The sequence below is a fragment of the Poecilia formosa genome, unplaced genomic scaffold (assembly GCF_000485575.1).
Source record: "Poecilia formosa unplaced genomic scaffold, Poecilia_formosa-5.1.2 Scaffold29, whole genome shotgun sequence".
NCBI classification, from domain to species: Eukaryota; Metazoa; Chordata; class Actinopteri; order Cyprinodontiformes; family Poeciliidae; genus Poecilia; species Poecilia formosa.
This window is the reverse complement of record NW_006799968.1, coordinates 3,057,597-3,080,613: the sequence shown is the minus strand read 5'-3', so window position 1 is coordinate 3,080,613 and position 23,017 is coordinate 3,057,597. Positions and strand designations below refer to the sequence as shown.

Below are 23,017 nucleotides of genomic sequence, written 5' to 3'. Positions count from 1 at the left end.
TTTTCAGGCTCCGCTGTGGTGCGTCCACATTCACCCAGGGATCTGCTTCCTCTTCTGAACAGCTGGTGGTTACGTGTCGCGCTTCAGGGCTTGTAACTTCCTCCTGTTCACACTTCCCCAGCAGGCGCTGCTTTTGGAGTTCACTATTCATTTTGTGGTCCCGAATATACAAGTCTCTGAATGGAGATGAGCTCTGGGTTACCTTTCTTTTGCCTTGGGGAGAAATAACTTTCCAAGGCATGATGAGTAGCATTTTAGTCACACCACAGTCATAAACTGAACTGTATTTTATTGGGATTTTATGTGATGGAAAGACACAAAGTAGGACACAACTTGTCAACTTCTGTCTCCACAGATGTAAAAAATATGTATAAAAATTCTTTGACCCCGGAGGATTGAATACATTTTCTTGACACACTTTTCTTTTTATTTATTACACTTTTTATTTGTAACAAACCAAAATAACAAAAAACAAAGTTGATAACCATTCGCTTCCTCTTCACAAATATGCAGTACTTTGTTTTGGTCTAATAGAAAACAGAAAATAATTCATTAAATCTGGAAACTGTAAACATCACAGAAAAAAAAATTAAGATTTTGGGAATGTTTCTCAAACTGTGGAATGTTTTTGAGGAAATCAAATGATATTTATTGACACGTTTTAATATTTTCTAATCAGTAATCTTATTTTTTTTGTTGGGGGGGAGGGGGGATCAAATATGTTTTGATGTATTTGTCCTGCTTCTGTCATCATTTCTCACATGGCTCTCATTGAATCACATAGGAGGGATGACAAACCATGGATGACCTCATGGTGTGTCCTTGTTACACAGAATGAGAATTATCAGCAAAGCGTTCATATCCTCAACAGGAAGTGGGCTTTCCTGCCTCTTACAATGCACAAATTTGAAAATGATTCAATTATAAATAATTCTAACCCACACAATTCCTATTACCCGTATCTCGGCGGCGCTGACGTCACCCGCGGGTTCGGATGTGGCGTTCTGATGAACTCCGATCAGATTGGTTTTCCTGTTGTGAGAAAAATAAAACCAGGCAGTTTTTAGCAATCTCTGCCTCCGTGTTTCTGTAAAGCCGCCCGCTCCCCCATGCACCGAGACGCTGACGGGTGAACAGGAAGTAAAACAGGAAGACAAAAACTTGCTGTAATGTTTTCCAACCTCTCAAATGCATTTTGCTGTTAAAGTGACAGGACCCCAAAAGGTGCCGCCTCAGCCTGTGGTTGGGATGAAAACAAATCATCCACAAACCAAAATTGTACTTTAATTCCGTTTCAACTCGGTGCTGTTGTGACGATTATTGTGGCGATTCTGCCAAACCCCGTTGAGTTGCGGTCAGTCTTTACCAGGTTTGAAACCCTTAGAGTCTCTCTCGGCTCTGCTCTTCTGCACGAACACCGAAAGTGAGAACGTCGGTGGAAGAGGATGTAGTCGCTGCAGTCTGCAACAGCGTCCGCTCCGCACTGACGGCTCGTTTTGCAGAAATAGCACCTCCTGCTGCGCGGCAGTCACTTCCTCTTTGCCCAAGTTCCTGATGGAGCCTCGGCTCTGCCGGCTGTAGACTGTGCCCCTCGGGCCGCAGACCAGGGATGTTGTACGGGAGGTTCTCGGGGAGCCGCGGCTTCTCGCTGAGAAGGAAAGGTTGCCTGGAGGTAGGCTGAGAGGACTGCTCTGCTTTTCCAGTCACATCGCAGTAAAAGAAAAAAAAAGAGAGAGAGAGAAAGCTTAGTGGTTGTCAGAAGATCATGTTTAAAGAGTTCTGTTCTGTGGCGGCTTGTCTTTTCGTCTTTATTTTCCAGTGAAGTCATAGTCTGTTAGACTTTCTTACACTAGAATGTCTCTTTGTTTTCAATCTGTGCTGTAGACGTCACAGGCTGTTATGCATCCTGAGGAGGTTTCTTGTAGCCAAAAAACTTCTCGCATTCCCTCTCTTTTTTTATTAGATTTCTCTGCTTCAGCAAATAGATTTTTTTGTGTGAATTTTCTCATCAAAAAGGGGTTTCCAAATGCTTGAAAGCTACCGTTTTTGGAAGTCATGGAAATCTGAGAGAGCGTTTTAGTTCCGATCTGACAGTTGTTGTTGCAGAAAGTGAGACTTGAAGACAGTTGTGTTGCAACAGCTCCGAAACACGCCGTGGCCCATTTAGCCTCTCTGGCTTCTTTAAAAACCAAGCGAAAATGAGCCCAGCTACGTCGGAGCTCCGTGGTCCTCGCAAACCGAGAAAGAGGCCTCAGGGCTGGCCCATTAAAAACGAGCTGGAAAACTCCATTTTCCCCATTTCCTCTGGGTTTGGGTGGAGGCTCTGTGATGCAAATCCAAAAGAATGAAGGCTCTGTTCTTTTCTGCATCACTTTATGGGATTGTGATTCAGTTTTGGTGTGTGTGTGCGTGTGTGTGTGTGCGTGTGTGTGCGTGTGTGTGTGTGTGTGCATGTGTGTGTGTGTGTGTGTGTGTGAATGGGGCTGCTTGAGGATGAGCTTGTCCATTAGCGGAGGGGAGCAGCAGAAAGAGGCAACCCTGTTGTGGAGAAGGTCAGAGATGTCTGGGAGGCTACATCAAAGCTCCTCAAATCCAATGGATCCGTCTCCTCCTTGTTCACTCTTTCACTTTTTGTTATTTTTTTTGTTTTGTTTTGTTTTGGTACCATTTTGTGATCATCTCTCGGCCTGCCACCATAACAAACTTTTGCTGGACGATGAATTGTCCCAGAAGTTATTGCGATAAACCATGATATCGTTGTTTTTGAGACCATTTTCAAGTAAAATGATGGTGATGGCTTTCTCAATGATCAATACACTTTCATTTCTAATTGGCATATAAGAAGAAATTTTAAATATTCCAAATAAATAAGCAAAACAACAGAAACGACACATGCAGATAAAATTGTCCTTCAAAATAAGAGCTCGTTAAGATCAAGTCACCAGACTCGAGACGTTTTTCATTCAGTTTTTGGTAGAAAGAGATAAGAGAAGAAAAATGAAAACGATAAATCACGCAAATGGAAATGAGTGAGCTCATTTTAATTCGTCATGCGATTAATTGATTTATTGCTTATTGCGACAGACCCACTGCAGACGACACAGCCCATTGGACTTGCAGCTCTGAATGGACCACTGCACTATACAGATGTTTATTGGAATTGATTTTCCTTCCTCTTTAAAATTTTTAGCCACTTTTAGTGGTTATACCATGACAAAAGGTGAAAACGTGCGAGCTCTTTTGCAACGATATATAAATATGACTTTTCTATTATTTATCTAACCCTAAATGATGACCAAAATAAAAAATAAAAATTGTCTATAACAATAGTCATAGTTGTGTATTTACATTTCCTAGATATTAAACACTGACATGTATAGAAACAATTTACAAAAAAAAGTTATTTTAAAAGTTCTTTAATAAGACACTTTGTTGACTACATAAAAATTGCATCACTTAATATCCATCCTCCCTCTGCCTGCCTCCCCCCCTGCTGGGAAGCACATCAGAGCAATCATGTTGCTCCGTGGGGTTTAGATTGAAATTTAACATAAGCCACCGACCAACCAGTGAAACATTTTGTCAGCGTCTGGCGCGCGAGTCCTCTCCGCGCGCAACCCAGGCTTCACTCGGAGTCTCATTCTTCCCTCAAATTTCCAATTTGCCGGTTCCCAGTTAATTGTGGAAGCAAAGTCAGAGATGAGTCACGTTAATAACTCCAGCAACTTTCCTCCCTCAGGAAAAAGACAGAGACAAAAGGGACAAAGACAAAGAAAGCAAGGAGAAGGACAAGAAGGCTGTGAACGGACACATTTTCACGCCTGTCAGCTCAAACCAGTTCCTCCAGTGCTCCCAGTGCAATAAAGCTTTTAATGGCAAAGAGGCATTCTGTTGTACATGTAAGTACCTTTTCTGTCTGTTTTGCTGATTTAATGACGTGATGTTTTTTTGTTTTTTTTTTTTGTTTTTTTTGTGATGTCAGTCTTGTGCTGTTTATTGCTGGAAATCTTTGATCTATTCAGGAATCAGATTCTGTTTTCTGAATTAACAGTTTCAACACTAAGAAGTCCCACTATTCCCAGTCCGCAACTGAATTTTGTTTCAAAAATCAGACAAAAGTTATGGACATATAGTGCTTCAGTTCAAAGTGGAAAAAGTTGGAGTGGTCTAGTCAAAGTCAAACTTGAGTGTAAGTGACATCTTGATGCACATGCATCAAGATGTCACACTTTTTCAGGCATTCAAAGCCTGAAAACGCTCAAATATTTCAGATTTAAAGCAGGTGTGGACAGAAAAGAGGGGTGAGAATTCCCTTGTTCATTGACTGTAGATACACAAACTCTTGATGGCAACATATGATCAGTGCAGCTCAGTTTATCATAACTGATTTTTTAAATGAAATCAGCAACTATAGTTAGTTGCTGTTGCCCCCTACTTAGCTATCTGCAATGTACCATCATTAAATGTGCAGTAGAAAAAACCAGCCGAACAGTGACCCGGTCCTCGTCATTAAATCCTGCCCACAACGCCAAACGACTGATATAACGACGCTATTGCTATCTGTGTTTGTATCACTGGGCAAAGCTATCAGCGTGAGTAACATGTTGCTCCATTTGTCTTGCGGTGGCCATTCTTAGCATCCTTCTTGCATCTCATTGTTGTGCTTTGCCAAATCGCTGCTGTAGCTGCACACTCGTCTCCTGGAGGACTACTTCAGAATCGGCCCCATCAGGGTGTCGGCACAGAAAACAAAGCCATTTTTAATTTTGCTTTTCACTGGAGAACCAGAAGAGGATGTAGCTTATTGCACAAGAGGGGAGGGGGGAGGGAAAGCAAAAAAGCTCAAAAGGAGAAACGAGCTCTGCGATGGATTACAGCCATCTTGTGAATGGTCACATTCTGCCTCAGATACTCGGCTGACAAGAAACAGCCCTTTTTGTTTTGCATGCAGTCTGCTGCAGAGCCTTGTGAGGCAGATTTTTTTCAGGAGGTTTATACTCGCAGATGTCTGGCTGGTTTCCATCCAGCAGACAAATACAGTGTTTCTTTGTCTCCTGTTTTCTGGATCTGCTTAGACGTCCACATGAAAAAACAAAACAAAACAAAAAAAACACCCAATAATGTTGTAAGTTAGAAAAGGAACAATCGGAACCAGCCACTGATGGCGTCGTTGCCTTTCTTTTACATTCACGTCTTTATTATCTTCTCACCCTCAGTGAGAGCATTTGTTTACTGATGTAATCCTCAGAGCGGAAACGTTGCATGCGCCCCGCGAGGATGACGACGCTCCGGCGGGGGTGTGGGTTTAAGTTGCGCAACACCTCTGATGAAGTCTTCAGTGGAAATGCTTCGGTGTGAAAATTAGCAGGACTGGCGAACCAATCAAAACCTCGCACGAGTTCCCCAAAGAACACAGGCAAAAGTGACTGAACTGGTTCAGGTTACGCTGGCAGGGCTTATTTTAGCAGCCATGAATTATGACTTTTGTGACTAAATGATGGATATGGGAATGTTTACATAATTGAGATTTTCCCATGCAGTGCAGTATACATGTGTGTGCGTCAAAGCCTATCCTTTTTTTTTTCTTTCTTTTTCCAAGAGCAGTATTGCCCCTCAGTTGCATCACACACACCGCTCCAGTCTGGCTTTCATTAGCGGGCTGGTGGAGTTTCCTGGCTGACTGTGAAAACCAGTCAGAATTTCTTGCTCCCATTTCCCCCCCGCCCCCTCCTCCCTACACACACACACACACGCACACACACACACAATCACCAAGCTCACTATGTTGCTTTTCTTTCCAGACTGTAATGCATCCGTCCACAAGGGCTGCAGGGACAGCATGCCTGTTTGTGCCAACGTGAAGATGAAGGTAAAACTTTTTTTTCCCCTGCCGGTTCTCCTCCACTGACCCTGTAGCATTGTGTTGTCCTGCAGCCAAAATCGATTTTTTTTCTTCTTTTTCCTTTTCGTTTCCATGCTTTTATCCCCCGTTTCTCTGTTTAGTTGCCCAAACAGCAGTTTACGGTGCCAGATTCCAGCGCACCGTGCTCTGTTCCTGGCGTCACAATGAGGAACAAAGGTGAGTGTCAAACTAAACTGGACTTGAATGAATAATCATCGCCGTCAGTTATGGGTTGTTTTTTTTTTTTTTTTTTTTTTTTTTTTTTTTTTGCACAGTGCAAAGTTGGCGGAGAATCCTATACGTTTCCAATAAAGGGAAATAACGTAATAGCAGAAGTGAGCTTTAGCACTTTCGTTTAGCTGTTTTGTCTGCACTGCGCTTCGGATGCTTCTGATAGACTTCCACAAAAGCAGGATATGAGCTTTGCACACATTTCTGGGAAATTTTTTCTTCAGATTTTTCTTTCACATTCATTTTTGCTATATTGAATGTATGTTTTCTTATGCATCAGCATTATGAATGGGCACCATGGATATAAAACTTCCACCTGGTAAATAATAGTAAATATCAAAGTATTTGTGCAAAAATGTAAAACAAAATCTAATCCGATATTTCTTCTGTGCATTATTAATTCAACAATTATGCACCCACTGTTAGAAAACAACCATGTTATAATTTAATGTTTTTTTGTTTTGTTTTTATTGATTATTATTATCATGTCTTTTTATGACTTGAAATATTTCCAAATAGGTGAATTTGGCTTTCTTTTAAGTGAGACAAAGGTTTGCTGTTGGACTTTGTTGTGTTGCATTGAGGTTGAAAACGCAGAGATGAGCCACGGTGACCTGCAGATCAGCTGAGGCTCATTATGAGGCTCATAATATTCTGTCCATATTTTATGGCATCAAAAGTCTGAATTAGTCGTCAACATTTTGTCACATTACAACCTAAAACTTCTCTGTTTTTTTTTTTGGGTGTGGGGGGTTTCTGTCAGTACAAAGTAGTGCAGATTCGTGAAGTAGAAGGAAAATAATTGCTTTTAAAATATTTTCGTGTAGAAAAAGAAAGTCAGAAAAGTTTATTGTGTGTTTGTTCTGATACAACAAGTCAATACCAGTAGGACCACCACCTGATGTCTTTTCAGACATGTTTATGTCTCCTTTGCTCATCTTGGCTGAAATTTGTGTCAGTTCTTTGCAAAATTGCTAAATCTGAGACAAACTTGATGATATACAGTTTTACGCAATATATTAGAATAAACTTCAAAAGAGGCTCATTCAACAGATTGAAAGTACCTTTTGAAAATAACATTTAGAGAGATGGTAAACACATTCTTCATTAGGTCTACATTTCTGTATGGAAATGGATTTATTTTTGTTGGTCTGATTTAACTTTCAGACAATTATGATGCGTAACCATGGCAGCCAAGTATTGTTTTCCCAACTGGGATCAGCTGATTAGCATCTAAGAAGCTCACATAATACCTGAACTTTGACCCTAAATCTCTGAGCAGTTGAAAAGGGAGGCTTCATGGATGCAGAGAGAGAAGGGAGTTCAAACCATCTCTGTCCCACACCGCAAATAAAAGTCTTTAGTCAGAGGCTTCCTCAGAATCGCTGCAAGACTGACCGCTACCAGAGATCCTTCCTGCCCGCAGCATCACCATCCACAGCGACTCTCTGTAGATTCTCGGATGATACGAGTTACGACGACGTTTAATTTCCCTTTGGGATGTTTTAAAATCAGACAAATTGAATATCAAGTGTTTCACTTAGGCACAAAATTACTGAAATAAATGGACGTTTCACGAGTATTCTAATTAATTTGTTACGACTGAATATTTTTTGTGCTGAATTGCTGCTTAAGAATAAGAACATGCTTGACCTGTCAGCTTTTAAACAAGGCAGTTTGTTTAAAGATGGACTATGTTGACTCATTAGACGGCAAAGTGATATTTTACAGGAGTGTGTTTACTTCCTTTGTAAACAGCATTGGCTGAGTCACCGCCCACGCTTCTTGAACCCCTTAACCGAGAATGTTGAGATTTGTGTGTGTGTGTGTGTTGGTTGCCTCTTTTTCTAACAGCTGTGAGCTGCAACGTTGCAGCAGTAGGAAGTGTGCTTTCTGCATGCGCGCTATAAAAACAAAGCGTCGCTGATCAAAGATGCAGTAAGATGTGAACGATGAGTTTTAGCCCGATTTTATAAAACCGCTTCAGGTAAAGGATTTAGACGTGTTAGACTCTGTTTCAGTTTTTTCGGAGTCTGACTGTGATTGTGACGGTTTGTCCTCCAGCTGGTGGGACGAGGGACCGTCCCAGGTCAGCCATCTTGAGCCCCGAAGACAATCTTCCCCTGATGATACCAGGATCACGGAGACACACCAGCATCATGACGTTCCCTGGAAACAATCTGTCAAAGAGCCTCTCGATTAGCAACATCGCAGGGTGAGCCGCTGTCCGTCGTCTGAAGGAAATGTTCACATTTAGGCAGAATGATGACGCAGATCTACTTTTTGTTTTGTTTTTTCTAACCTTTGATCATTTCCCCTTTCAGCCCATTTGATGACATGCCCATCAAAGGCCTGCGCTACCTTTCTCAGTCCACAGACTCACTCAACAGAACCAACCAGGTCACAGAATCCATGGAGTCGCTCACTGATGAAGGTCAACACACACACATGCACACACACACACCCTTTTTTCTCCCTTTCCAGTCTTTCCGAAATAAACAAGCACAATTAAGCCCAAAATTTTGACATAAACCAGATTCAGGCGAGGGGTGCTGAATGTTTGAACTGTACTTCAAATTACCGTATTTTCCGGACTATGAAGTCACACTTTTTTTCATAGTTTGTCTAGTCTTGCATCTCGTAGTCAGAAGCGACTTACATACTTTTTTTTTTTTTTTGTCTTTGTCACTTTTTTTCACTAAAGCAATTTATCTGCTTTAGTGAAAAAAAGCAGATATGTGGACTGTATTTTGTCCCACTTAATCAGGCTTAAAACAACACAGTTAACTGTTAACGAGACAACATGTCACATTTATTTACGTTGTAGAGATCAGCAGGAACTTTTTCTTAGGGTTCTTACCCTAACTTTTTCCCATTTATCTTTGGCACACGTTAACCACCACCTGAATTAAGTACCAAGGTTCAGGGTGGGGGTAAGACTAGGGGTTCCCCTTTTCTTTGCTCTGAACGTCCTGAAGCTCTTTAGTTTGGATAATATCTGAAGAATTGAGACCATCACTGTGTTTTTTATAACATACTTCTAGTATATTGGCATTTTATCAGGAGGCAGTGTTAGAATTTGTCACATAAAATACAGTAATGTTAATGTTTTTTCTTTTTGTTTTTGTTTTACATTGACTTAAATGGAAGGAAAATCCTCATTATTACGTGTGAATAACTTAAACTTTAGTCTTGTTCGCGATCAGTAGAAGAAGTGAAGGGGGAATGTTGTGAATGGAAGCTGTGCTCCTCGTTCAGGGACAGAGATGATGGACGCGCAGCTCCTGGGGGAGTTTGAGGCGAACGCCAAAGAGTTTGAAGCAGACTCATGGAGTCTGTGCGTGGAGCAGCAGTACCTGCAGCAGCAGAACAAAGAGCTGGTCAAGAGACAAGACGTCATCTACGGTACGACTAAACACATTAGGGGTTCCTCTGGGATTTTTTAAACGGTGCTGTTGGACTGTCCGTGACATGACTGTCATTCCAAACTGAATGTTTTTTGAAAAGCATTTTATTCACCATATTCACGCTGTACAATTGAAATTACAACTCTGTTGTAGTAATCTAGCGGTACAGTTTGCAGTTTGCATACGCCTGTAGGTCTGCGGAGGCTCCTTCATTAAGAATGTCTCATTTTACTTTGCACAGAGCTGATGCAGACCGAGATGCATCACATCCGGACATTGCGCATCATGTCAGAGGTGTACAGCAAAGGCCTGCAGAAGGAGGTGCCGCTGGACCAGCACACTGTGGAGAAGATGTTTCCGGCACTGGACGACCTCCTGGACCTCCACTCGCAGCTCCTCCAGCGCCTCCTGGACCGAAAGAGGGAGAGCCAGCTGGAGGGGGGAGGCTCGGAGGGCGGCTTCGTCATCAGCAGGATAGGAGACATTCTGGTCAGCCAGGTCAGAGCAGCCACGGTTTACACCTCATTTTGCTCTGACTTGAATGAAAGTTTAAAGCTTCAATTCCTTTTTTTTTTTTTTCATTATTATTTTTCCATGTCACTGTGAGTTTTGCATATTCAATTTTTCATCCCCTCTCTGCTCTTAGTTCTCGGAATCCAACGGCGAAAGTATGAAGAGGGTTTACGGGAAATTCTGCAGCCGCCACAACGAAGCCGTCAACGTCTACAAGGACCTCATGAACAAGAACAAAAACTTTAAAACCTTCATCAAAGTGAGAATGAGAGTTTTCTTCACACGCTTTACACAGCAGTTGTTTCTCGTCATGTCTTCAGGCTGACGATACGTTTCATTTGAACCTCTCTGCTAATCTGCAGCCTCTCTCTCTCCATCTCTGTTGTTTTTGTGAAGCCCCGTCACTAGTTGTGTGGGCACGCTTCTCTAAAAGCACCTCTTGTTCTTTGTTTTCTCCCAGAAAAAGAGAAGTAGCAACACTGTGCGGAGGCTTGATATCCCAGAATGCATCCTGCTGGTGACCCAGCGGATCACAAAGTACCCTGTGCTGATCCAGAGAATGCTGTCACACACTAAAGGTGGGTCACATGTCAGCCTCGTTTAACCTTGGTTACGTTATTTCTTACTGGTGTGTGAAACAGGAGGAGGATCTAAAGTCACTGATTTAAATATAGAGATGCACTGATCAACAATCCTCCTGAGAGATTCAGATCAAAACACTTAAAGGATTTTAAAACAGATTCAAAAGAGAAAATGTTTAATTTGTCAAAGCGTAAGCATTGCTAATTTTCGTCAATTTTTTATGCGTTAGCATAGACGCTGTTGGTTGACGGCACAAAGATGGCTACAGTTTTAATCCATGTAATGAAACGGATGTCAACACTTTCAGTATTTAATTTGCCAACCACTGATCAGAACTGAAAAATTGAAATGTGAAACAAGTAAAATGTCAAAGAAAAAAAAATAAATTAAGAAGAAAATGACAAAAATAAAACCAAAACTTTTATCTCCAGTTTTAAAAATGAGTAGGAAGACAAAGCTTACTAAATAGCCTCATCCAAATAGATACATATTTTCACATTTAATTGATTAATTGATCGATGGATCTCGCATATGTTTTGCTTTTGTCATGACGTGGATTTTTCTTTAATTATGTTTTTTTTAAGTTGTGATCATGATCAATGGTGCTGCCATCACTCTTTCCATCATGCATTTTGTTATGAGCAAGTGAATTGCTCATAACAAAATGAGCAACTCATTTTGATATGATGGCTGAGAAACGATGCTGGTTACAGGAAGGTTGAATAATAGGTCGATACGACGTGTCAAAGCAGGTATGCTAAATATTTGTGATGAAGTTTCTTTTAGGCACATTAATATAGATATTTAATCCCCACACAAGCTTCGCCTGAATTGTCATAAATGTTATTGTTAGAAACTTTGTACCATTCCTGTATTTTTACTGTACACCAGTATGTCACCTGGTTTAGGGAACGAACAGAAAGGTGCTTTTTTATTTTTTTTTATTTTGTAAATATGATTTATGTGAGCCCATTTATTCTGCAAGGGGGGAAAAAGGCAGTAGTTGTTTGTTCGCCTTTTTTCGAGTGGTGGATCAAGCAGAACTCTGAAGAGCCGAAACATTTCACACCGTATTTCTATCTGATTTAAACGAGTTCTCGTCGGCCGGCCTCCTACTGTGTACATTCCCTCTAATCCTTCCCTGGAGCCTCTTTACGCTTCCATGTGGGATGGTGGAGCTCCGACTTAATCCCCAAGGTGATTTAAGCAGACTCCGTTTTTTTTTTTTTTTTTTTTTTGACAACTCTTGTATATATTGAAAAGAAGCAGCAGAGTATCTTCAAAGATTATTTTTCTTTTCCCTTTGCTTCCCTCTACAAGTACGCAAAAAAAAAATCTGCTAAATATAGGTCAAGTTGTTACTTAATGTGTCCAAAGCTATGAGCTCAAAGGAGGGCGCGTGATGTTGCAAATATCGACTTTGGATTTTTATTTTTATTTATTTATTTATTTTGACTTCTCATTATGCAGAAATATAACGACTTCACAAACTGTAAGGTGAAAGTGCAGATAACACCAGGCACTTTCAAAAGTATTTATACCAGTTTAACGTGTTTATATTGTTTTCAAATTGAAACGAATTATGTTGGGATTTTCAGTAGCACTTAATATGAAGGGATGAGCAAAAGACTGACATGACGCTGTCGTAAACACAACACTGTTATAAACATGAATCAGTCTTCTTTAATGTTTATGACTGCTTTCATGAAGTGACATTCGGTCAATAAATGACACTTTTAATGAATGCAAAGATGCATCAAAGTGTCATTATTACAGAATAATGTGCTAAATTGAATGGACTTTTAATGCAACTTTGCATTAATCCGTAAATAATGACACTTTTAGTCATCAAAGATGCATCACTGTAAATTCCACTAAAAGCTGAAGTGAGGTCTGAACACGTTGGCCGCCTCCCCTCCGCAGACATGGACGAGGACTACGTCGACCTGAGCGAGGCCATCCGGTTGGTGAAGGAGGTGATCGCCGCCGTGGACAGCAAAGTGAACGAGCACGAAAAGAAGCGGCGCCTGAAGGAGTTCCACAGCCGCATGGACAGCAAGTCCATGATGTTTCTGAAAAGCGGCCAGTTCTTCGCCAGGGAGGATCTGCTGAGGCGGAAGCTGATCCACGACGGAGCGCTGCAGCTGAAGAACACACAGGGAAGACTAAAAGGTGAGCATTCAGACAGTCATGTACTTTTTCTTTCTTTTTTTTTTGTCATCACCAACAAGACGTGATTGGTTTATGTCCTGTTGGTCTTCCAGACGTTCAAGCTCTCCTGCTATCGGACGTTTTGGTCTTCCTTCAAGAGAAGGACCAGAAATACGTCTTTGCCATGATGGTAGGTTCTTACTTGCATCTTTTTTTTCTTCTTCTCTCTCTCCCGTCCGCTCCCCGCTCTCCCTCCAGTAATAAACATCAGATCCTGTCATTGTTTCTCGACGCCGTGTTCTTGCTGTTATCAGTAGCTGCCCCTGTTTTTGCGAGTAGAGGAGTGTCCGCCTCCCACTCGCACGCTCGCTTGAACCTCATAAAGCCGATGTGGCTCCGGGCTCCTGACCCAGCTGTGATAAATCATCCGGGGTTTTCAGCTGGGGCTCGTCCCGTGTTTACAGGACTCCCAGCTTCGTGCCGTGGCACATGCTTTTCTGTCGCACATTAGAGGGATGAAAACAGAGACGGAGCCTGCAGCTGGATAATCGCATCCATCAGTAAAGCTAGAGAGAGCTGGGGTCGGGTTGGGGGGGTGATGATGGCGCTGAGAGGAAAACATCCTGAATGAGTAGCAGGTAGTAGAGCAGGGTTTCAGGTACAGACTGAAGAATTACGAGCTGTTTTAAAAAGTTGATAAGAATCAAAGAGTGAAGGTAATGAATCCTGGAGGTCTTCCCACACTTAAGCAACCAAAAGGTTTTACTTGATTCTGCAAACAGAGGAAGATTCTCTGAGGTTTTAGACTTCAAAGCATCAAGTATTAACTTGATCATCTGTGTTTGAACAGCCCCTTTTTTTTGTCTACTAAACAACCAACTTGTAAAGTTAGCAGTGGTAAATCGCAGCTTTTAGATTTTTTTACAATGCACTAGAGCTTAAACAATGAATCAGATTAATTGTGATGAATCAATTACTCAAATAATCGTCAACTAATTTAGTAATCAATTAAGCATTAGAATGAACACTCAACATCATTAACTCTATGTGTCTATCTAATCTATCTATGTATATATCTACGGACAGCTCTGGAAACAATGAAGAGCCCACTGCACTGAACCCACTGAAAACCTCGTTATTCCACCAAATATTGATTTCTGAGTTAAAACATTAGTATTGTTATTTCTAACTTTTTCTTTGCATTACTTGAGGTCTGAAAGCGCTGCATCTTTTTCGCTATTTTGACCATTTCTCATTTTCTGCAAATAAATACAGAATTTTCGCTTGGAATTTTGGAGACATGTTGTCAGTAGTTCTTAGAATAAAAAGAACAATGTTCATTTTCCTCAAACAAGAACTGATCATTTATATATACGTGTCTATATATATATATATATATATATATATATATATATATATATACACACACACACACTCTTGACCTTTGTCCTTCCTCTTTGCTTCACTTGTTTTTCCTTTACAAATAATTAACCCCCTCCCCTATTGTCTTTCCTTGGTGTTTTTCCCATCCTCTCTCCCTTGACCCTCCCACTCCCTCCTTTCTTTCTTTCCTTTTTTTTCCCCACTCTCCTCCCACGCTGGCTTCATCAAACCCTCCCTGTTTTTTTTTGTTTGTTTTTTTTTCCTTTTCTCTTTTTCTCATCCCCCTTGTCTCCCTAAAGGACCAGCGCTCCACGGTCATCTCCCTCCAGAAGCTGATCGTCCGGGAAGTCGCCAACAAGGAGCGCGGCCTCTTCCTCATCACGGCGGGCACCGAGAAGCCGGAGATGATGGAGGTGCTGGCCAGCTCCAAGGAGGAGCGCAACACCTGGATGCAGCTCATCCAGACCGCCATGCAGTCCATGTGAGTGGGATTCATTTAGATTTCTGCTGTGGCTTGTTTTTATTTATTTATTTATTTATTTATTTATTGTATCCCACCATCCAACTTCTATTTAAAGCTTATTTTTCTCTTCTCAAAGCATATCTTAATCTTCTCTTTATACTTCTACTTGTAACTCTGCTGTGAACAAGCTCAGGTTTGCCCTCTGCTCTGTGGTATAAAGCCAGGGTGAGACTTTTTTCCAGTTTATTTTATTTTTTTTTTGTGCTTTTTTTCATGATAATGCACGCAAAGTTGGGACAAAGCACTGTGCTGCCAGGAGGATTAGCTGCTCTCTACCTGGGGATGGGATGTACTCCGGGTCCATCTAATGCTGGATTGGCTGCGAGGGCAAGCTCTCTTATAAGCAGAGGATTATTCGAATGCAGCCAGTGGTGGGCGGCTGGGGGGCGAAGGGACGAGGGGAGAAGAAGGAAGAGATTTAGCACTCCGTCTCACTCCCCTCCCGGTCCCGACTTCTGTCGGAATACAAAACTGAAATCAAGCCATTGGCAGGAGATGAGAACAAAACTCGATGAGCGCGCCCGTCTTCTCTCTGAGTTATGCATATGAATGGGCTCTCCACGAGATAAGGCTGGAGCTTTTTTTTTTTTTTTTTTGGTAAATCCTCCGTGGGAGGAAAAGAAGTTTGGAAAATGTCGTAAATGAGAGGAAGTTATTAAGTAATTTCTCTGAGGTGAAGTCGGCGGGTTTTACTTCTGTTTTTAACGGGTGTCTGTCGTTTAACAGGAAGTTTGCCTATATTTGATTGTCTTACCTGAAATTTCACCTTCACATTAAATAAATAATAATTAAACAAGTGACCTTTTTCGGATTTTAATCTTTTTTTTTTTTTTTTACTTTCTGTGTCCACACAGGGAGAAAGACGAGGACGAGGGGATCCCCAGTGAGACGGAAGACGACAAAAGACAATTAGAGAGCAAAGCCAAAGAGATGAGAGGTGAGGAGAGACACATCAGATGTTCTTCCTTTGTAAAAGGAAAAATGCTTTATTTCTTTTTTTTCTTTCCTCCCCCACTTCCACCTTCAAACACTCTTTGTCTGTTTCCGCCGGGCAGATATGTTGAAGCAGAAAGATACGGAGATTATGTCTCTGCTGGAGGAGAAGGTGCGGCTCTTCAGGGAGATGTGGGAGGGCTTGAGCCCCGGCGAGGAGGCCTGCAGGCAGGTCGAGCCTTTCTTCCGGTCAGCCTGCAGCCAGGAGCCGCCTCAGGGGGCGTCCATCATGAAAGACGCCCTGCAGGAAGGTGAGGCGGAGAGGAAGTAAAGATTGGAGGTTTCTTTCATTTGATGTTCTCGGTTCTGAAGCAGCGCAGACGCGAATGCCGCGAAAGGGAGACGGACAAGCTCGGCTCCCAGCCCTTGGGTTTTCTTGTAGATGAGCAACGTTATTAAATTTAGACTGGAGGGTTTTGTAGGGTGTTTTTTTTTTTTATTTTGATAATCTTCCACTATTTTCACGTGTTTATGTGTCTCTGTGTATCTCGTGATCTATTTCAGGCTACGTTCATGCAGGAGCTGAATGTGACCCAAACCTGCTTTATTTCCGTTTTATTTGCTCATGAGTTCATAATTATGAACTTATGAAAGACGTTTGTCACTGAATCACAAGATCACATCACAACCCCAACTCTCTTGGTTCTGACTACACATCCAAGCATATTTCTACTTCTACAGAAGTTGCAGTGAATGCTCCACAAAATATTATTGTTTTTAGCTGAGAGTTCAGTTTGCTTCCTTCATCTTGTTATGATCTTGTCGGTTTGCTGAATGAACATTAAAATTCATCCATAAACGGCTCAGTCTGCTATTACTTCCGCAAACAGAGCGCCGCTGTGTTACGTCAACGTTCTTCTTCTGTGCAAGCGGGGGTTGCTTTGGGGTTGTTAACCATTCAAATAAAAGTCTGGCTTTAATAAGTAGAATGAACAATGCAAAAAAAAAAAAAAAAAATCAGAATTGGAACATCAAGACCTGCTGTATGAACGTAGCCTGAGTTCTCTGTAAAGTCGTCCTCATTTGCGATTTGCCGGATTCTCCAGCTCCGGCTCTAACATCTGTCAGGAACTCCGACTCATTCTGAATCTGCAGCCAAGTGTTTGTTTGGCCTCTGCTTGCTAAATCTAGATCAAAAGTTTGCCGTTGTGCTCAACACTTTCACTTTTTCTAGTAATGCTGTGTGGACTTTTTCTTTTTTTTTTTGTCACTTTACTTCACAGTACTTTAGTTGGATTTTAAAGTAGTGCACAGTTTTCAACTGGATGAAATACAACACAGAGGTTCCAATATTCCTGATAAAAATCTGAAACGCTGGTGTGTGTGTTTGCATTCAATTCCCCTGAGTCAGTTCTTCACAGAATCACCTTTAGCTGCCAAGTCTCGCACAACTAGAGAGAAAAGCCTCTGGCAGATTGGAAGGAGGTTTTCTGTAAATGTGTTTATGTTAAATTCTTCTCAGAGATTCTTTATTGGGTTTGTTTAAAGTGTTTATGGTCATGTGCTGTGTTTTCCATCATACGCAGCAATCTTTATGTGGAGCAAAAAGTTAAATTATAGGCGCATGTGACAAAAACGCATCCAGCTGTTTGCTTCTGGCCGAATCACAGCAGAATCAGTTCAGGAAATTTAAATGAAATTCAACAAAACACGAAGCTGATTATTTACTGAACAGCCGATTTTTAAAGGCATATTGGAGTAAATGGGCTAAATAAAAATGAACAAATATAATTTTTTGAGGAGGGGGAGGGAATTAAAGTCAGGTATCATTTTCTTCTCTTTTATTTGCTAACGTCACAGGATTTGAAGAGGTCCAAGGTGTACGGATACTTTTGCCCGGCACCCTAAATAAGCCCGCTTATCCACGAGAATCCTTCAGATAATTGCACATCCTGTTTCTGAGTTAATTGTCTCGGTTTCATCAGAACCACAGAGAAACACAGAAAGAGAGAGGGAGCGGAGGGCGAGAGATGTCCGTTGTTCTGGGAAGGCGTCTTTTCAAAAGAATGCGCCGACAACACTGAAAGGAGCCGGGATGAGTTCGGCAGCCGTGTTCCGACTGCATTTTACGCGTTTGCCGGCCCCCGTCATTCGTCAGATTTGCACGTGAAGAAAGCACAGAACTCTGAGACGCTGAACTGTAAAGTTGTGACAAAGAGATGGAAATGCGGAGAAAGACGGAGACGCGCGTCATATTCTCTGCCCCATTAGGTTTGCTTTATCTGGGGAAGACTCAGCTGTAGAACGGCTGCATGTTTTCTGAAGGCAAAATCCGCTCTGCTTGTTTTCAGAAAAGTTAGGAGTGATGGTAACAGGTTTACTTATTTAAAATAATAAGGAATGTACAACGTTTAAAAATTATATATAAAGAGTCTTAATTTATTTATTAAGAAAGATAATGAGACGTTTACGTCAGATTTGTGGCTTTTCTGTTGCAGCACTCCCACAGTATCACTTTCCTAAAGGTTTCTGGTGTTTATTCACGTTTCAAACTGAGTTAATGCAAAAACACAATCTTACCAAGAATCTTTCAAATATGTTAGAACACTTGAGTTAAGACAAAACTCACTTAAAAGTAACCTTTCTTTAAGATGAAGAAGCTTGTTTTAAGTCACTAATTCTTGAATATAAATACAGTAATGTTCCACAGTTTGTTTTTTTTTTGACAGGTTTTTTCTGTCTGAGAAACAAGCTTATTTATCTTGCTGACAAGTTAGTTTTAAGATAGCTTTGTCCTACTTCAAGTTTAATAAGATATCTGCACTTGAAGCTAGACAAAAATACTTGGTAAGATTTTGTGTTTTTGCAGTGCAGATTGGGAAATAACACTGCTTAAGGCGAAGAAAACTCCAAACCAAACCTGAAATTGGTTAGAACACCAAGAAAATGTTTTCCAGCTTGCAGCTTTGGCAACGACTCACAGCTTGATGACATTTCAGTGTTGCATTTTTTACACGCCTGCATTTCTGCTTTTCTTTATTTCTCCTGTTTTCATCCCTGCGGTCTCTTGCACATGCTCCTTTTTTATTTTTTTGTTTTCGTCCAGAGATCAAATCATTTTCGCATCGCAAATATATTGAAAGTTTCAGTGAAGCAGCTCTGTGGATCAAACAGGTTGGTGGTTGTTGCTTGGCAACGGGAGCCAGGAGTGCCTGGCTGGATTCTTGGGTGCAGAACTGAGCTGTAACACAGTTAGCCGGGATAATCCACTTACCGACCTGCACATTAATGTCTGCCTGTGTGTGTGTGTGTGTGTGTGTGTGTGTGTGTGTGTGTGTGTGTGTGTGTAAACAGTGGAGACATTGCAGGCGCTGGTGAATGGCAGCCTGGGGGGAGCGATGGCCAGCGTGCACGAGGGAGGAGCCGCCGGGCCCGTGTGCCTGCCCCGTCGGGCCGAGACGTTCGGAGGCTTCGACAGTCACCAGATGCACGGCGGCAAGAGTAAGCCCCGCCTTCTGACGTTGGGTTAGATTGCTGGGAAATGCACCAAAAAAAAAAAAAAAAAGTCCCAATCCTGCTGTAAAATTCCACATTCAATTGACCGAGTTGGAGGTGACACAGCACCTGATGCTTCCCATGATGCACCTGTTCAGTGCAGTTGACGAGGTGTTATAGAAGCGGCTGGGGTTTCCTGAGGGAGGCGCGGCCTGAAGCGACGCCTCTCCACCGACCGGGCTTGAAAGCGGTTTGCAGCGCGTCACGTTGAGCTGGTCTGGGGTTCTGCTTCTGCGTCCTCAGTCAAACGAGGATGGCTACATTAGATGGGATTTGGTATTACTGACGGAATTTGTGGGAGCGGAGAGGGAGAAGATCGAACCGCAGAATAAAATAGCTGCACTATGACGGAAATCGAAAATGGTTGTAAATGTTCCAATTTCAGTGGACGGTGGAGTCGCAGAGCAAATTAGATAAATATGACTCTGCCCATAAAAATACGGACCTTAGTATGTTTTTACTACTGCTGCTGAGAAACTAAATGCTTGAATCCTTCATGTTTTTTTAAAATTCCTTGTAGTCTTTGTTACTCCTTGTTTTTATTTGTATTACATGTCCACCCACTAGGGGCACTGTTATGCCAGGAGCATGTGTTATTGGTTCGTGTGCTTCTTCTTTTGCTCTTCTGTCTGGCTGTTCGGTAGATGCGCATGGCGGAATAAAGTTGAGTAAAGAAACGAGTTATTTTTACTGACTAACAGTCTTTTGTGATTCTCTGAAAAATATGATGTCAACACCAAAGTTGCGTAACGTTTAATTTTCTGTTGTTGCTTCCTATGCGAGCTGTTGATTAAAGTCACAGAGTCTCTCCTTATGTTGCAACACAAATTGAATTTAGTTGACATAAAAATAAAAAGGAGACAAGTTTTTCCAAAACAAGAACATTTTATGTGTTGAGCTGCAAATCCTTGTAGGTTTGTTTCTACTGGTTTCCCAAACAACAGACAGGTTTTTGTCTATTGTTCTACAAAAATGTTTCTGCGTCAGATGGCCTAGAAAACATCTGTTAACAGCAGTTTTGAGGTTGTGCCAAAAAATTTTATTTGCACTAGGTCTTGTTTTCGACTAGGCCACTTTTTAATTGTCAATTAATGGTTTATTAGATTAGAATGAGCAGTGGCAACTTCTTTTTCAAAAATTACTGTCATGTAGACGAGTACTACAACTACATATTAGGGCCATTGTAGAAATTAAAAAAAAAACAGGAGGAGTACGTTTTTGGCAAAAAAAAAATGCAAATTTTTGAGATTAATCACTAATTATCAGAATTTTTTTCTTTTGTCTAGAAAATTTCCGAAATTAGCCTAAAAAGTTAATTTTTGGTTGTTTTTTTTGACAGAAATTTACTCAGTTTTTTTCTGTCTACAATGTCCCTAACACATCGTCATAGATTGTGTTAGCTTTGTGCTACACACAGTGTTTTGGTTGTAAAATAGACACACCAACTTGTCGTCGTGAGCAGGTAAAACATCTCACTTGAACCTCCTCCAAACTTCAACGCTACGTTCCAAAGATGAGACGGTTTTCTCTTACGGATCAGGTGTAGACGGATCAGGTGTAGACGGATTTGATTTCCATTTATGGAAAAGACGGTTGATATTTAGAGAGCTACCTTACAGGTAAACTCGGCACATCTGCTTTTTGAAAAAGAAAGCCTAAACATCATAAATCTTTTATTGCTATACTAACATATTGCCTGTCTACAAGTGTAAAAAGGAGCAAAAGAACAACTTGTCATCTTTAAAATGCGATCACATCCATAACCCTACTCCGACGATTCCTGACACAAGATAAATGTATTGAATGAACTTTTTTTTTTTACTTTTATTTTTTAAAAACATGCTCTGTCTTGTTTGTTTCCCCGTCTCACCAGGTGGAGACAGAGACGAGAGCGAGGACGCGGTGGGAGACCTGCGCAGGACGGAGTCGGACAGCGTTTTGAAGAAGGTCTGCATCTCAGCATCCGACTTCTTCCTGACTCACACGCAGCCTGAGGCCATGTGTCCTCCTACATCAGCAACAGCATTTAGATAAATGTTGCTGCCCACCCAGCACTCCCCCCCCCACTGCAGGATTAGCCTCTTGACTCTTCCTGCCAGGTCTTGTTGCCACTGACGACCATCAGCTGGATATCTATCCGGCAGTGGCGGGGAAGAAGAAAGAAAAACAAAACAAACAAAAAAACAAATTAACCTCCATTTATTCCATTGCTGCTGGCATTGTTGTGTCACGGATGCAGTTTTTTCTGCATGTAATGATTGTCGGGAGGTTTTATGAATCTGTAATAATAATTACAGATTCTTCATAATAATATTGTAATTATTATTATTATTATTATTATTATTATTATTATGAAAAAGTAATAATAATAATTACAAAAGCAGATGAGCCCTTTTTGGAAACTATGCATGGAGGTAGAAATCAAAGTGAAAATTTAAACTTAAAAAAGAAAAGCTGCACATTAATAATCTGCATGCCTGCGACATCAATCAGTCTGAGTTCTCGTTTTTTTGCGTGCAGGGAGGAAACGCCAACCTGCTGCAGCTGCTGAAGAGGAACAGTGAGGTAAGAAAGCCTTCCTGTCTCCGGGCTCGCTACGAGACGTCGGCATGGAAACGGTCAAAACAACTGTTGTTGCCGCAGCCCAGCCCATGCGTGATGTTGCAGCAGCTTTTGGCTGTTGCACAAAGTGCTCTTTGGAAGTAATGAACAAAAAGACGGAAATGCAAGTGCCTTGCTAAATAAAAGATGAAGTACATTTTTTTTTTAAAAAAGAGAGAGAAAGGGAAATGTTTTTAAAAAAGTGAGGTTTACACCAGAAATAATATCCAGAGCAGTTTGTGACACTAAATCTGGGATGAGGTGATATTTTGCGGTACTATTGTGATAACAGTAAGGATTGCAATAAAACAAAACGAACAAAAAAAAGTAATAATAAATAGTTTTGCAGGATGGTGACTGCATGGCGCAGCATTCATATCGCCATAAATACAAATATTCTCATCTGAAAAAGCCGTCTTTGTGATGCCACTTAAATAAATAAATAAATAAATAAATAAATGTGATTTTTATCACTACACTGCAAAAATGGAAAATCTTACAAAGTGTTTTTGGTCTAGTTTTTACTGCAAATATCTTAGCACACTTTAAACAAAACAGTATACATAAAAATAGTTGCTTGTTTTACGTGTATTGATTTTTAACTTTTATGTAATATTGATGTTCATCAGTATTAAGGAATTACTGACTTAAAAAAAGCTAATGTATTTTGCTTAAACATTGCTTTTAAGTTAGTTTTTTCTGATTTCAAGTGTACTAAGATATTTGCATTAGAAACCAGACCAAAAAGTACTTGGCAAGATGTTGTTTTTGCTGTGTAAACAAACTAAATTAAATTATTTATTTTATTTTATTTTATTTTATTTACTGATCTTTATTACAGTCTTATGGAACAAAAAGTGGAAAAAATAGCAAAAAATAAAACTTCTGATCGTGCTGGGTCTTGTAACTTAACATCAAGAATTGAGATTCATTATGACAACAATAAATCAAAGTTTTTATCACAATAAGATATTTTTCACTAAAACAGATAAGTGACACGATAAATGCCCACCTTGACATGAGGCCGCTGTGTGCCTCAGATTTCACCTCCAGTTTCAGAGGGTTCACTTCCTCAGCTGCTACTAACATCACATAAGTCGTATTTGTATGCTTGTAAACACTCAGCAGAGTAAAGGTCAGCGGCCTGGTCCTATTTAGACTGTTTTAAAAAGAAGAAAAATGTCACGTCTGGAACACGCTTGCATGAAGCCCGGCTTCCATAAACGCTGCAGGACA

At 40.9% G+C, this 23,017-nt stretch overlaps 1 protein-coding gene across 1 annotated transcript in view; it reads left to right on the top strand.

Moving 5' to 3' along the window:
- The window catches only part of akap13 (A-kinase anchoring protein 13), a 150,219-nt gene that overhangs the window by 120,813 nt on the left and 6,389 nt on the right, over window positions 1-23,017 (top strand). Inside the window, exons 22-35 of the mRNA XM_016670010.1 lie at window positions 8,198-8,348; window positions 8,458-8,567; window positions 9,392-9,538; window positions 9,782-10,038; window positions 10,187-10,312; window positions 10,514-10,631; window positions 12,559-12,807; window positions 12,900-12,976; window positions 14,469-14,650; window positions 15,547-15,629; window positions 15,748-15,936; window positions 18,980-19,126; window positions 21,054-21,127; window positions 21,701-21,745. Of these exons, the coding sequence (XP_016525496.1) occupies window positions 8,198-8,348; window positions 8,458-8,567; window positions 9,392-9,538; window positions 9,782-10,038; window positions 10,187-10,312; window positions 10,514-10,631; window positions 12,559-12,807; window positions 12,900-12,976; window positions 14,469-14,650; window positions 15,547-15,629; window positions 15,748-15,936; window positions 18,980-19,126; window positions 21,054-21,127; window positions 21,701-21,745 (1,955 nt within the window). The remainder of the gene's footprint in view (window positions 1-8,197; window positions 8,349-8,457; window positions 8,568-9,391; window positions 9,539-9,781; window positions 10,039-10,186; window positions 10,313-10,513; window positions 10,632-12,558; window positions 12,808-12,899; window positions 12,977-14,468; window positions 14,651-15,546; window positions 15,630-15,747; window positions 15,937-18,979; window positions 19,127-21,053; window positions 21,128-21,700; window positions 21,746-23,017) is intronic.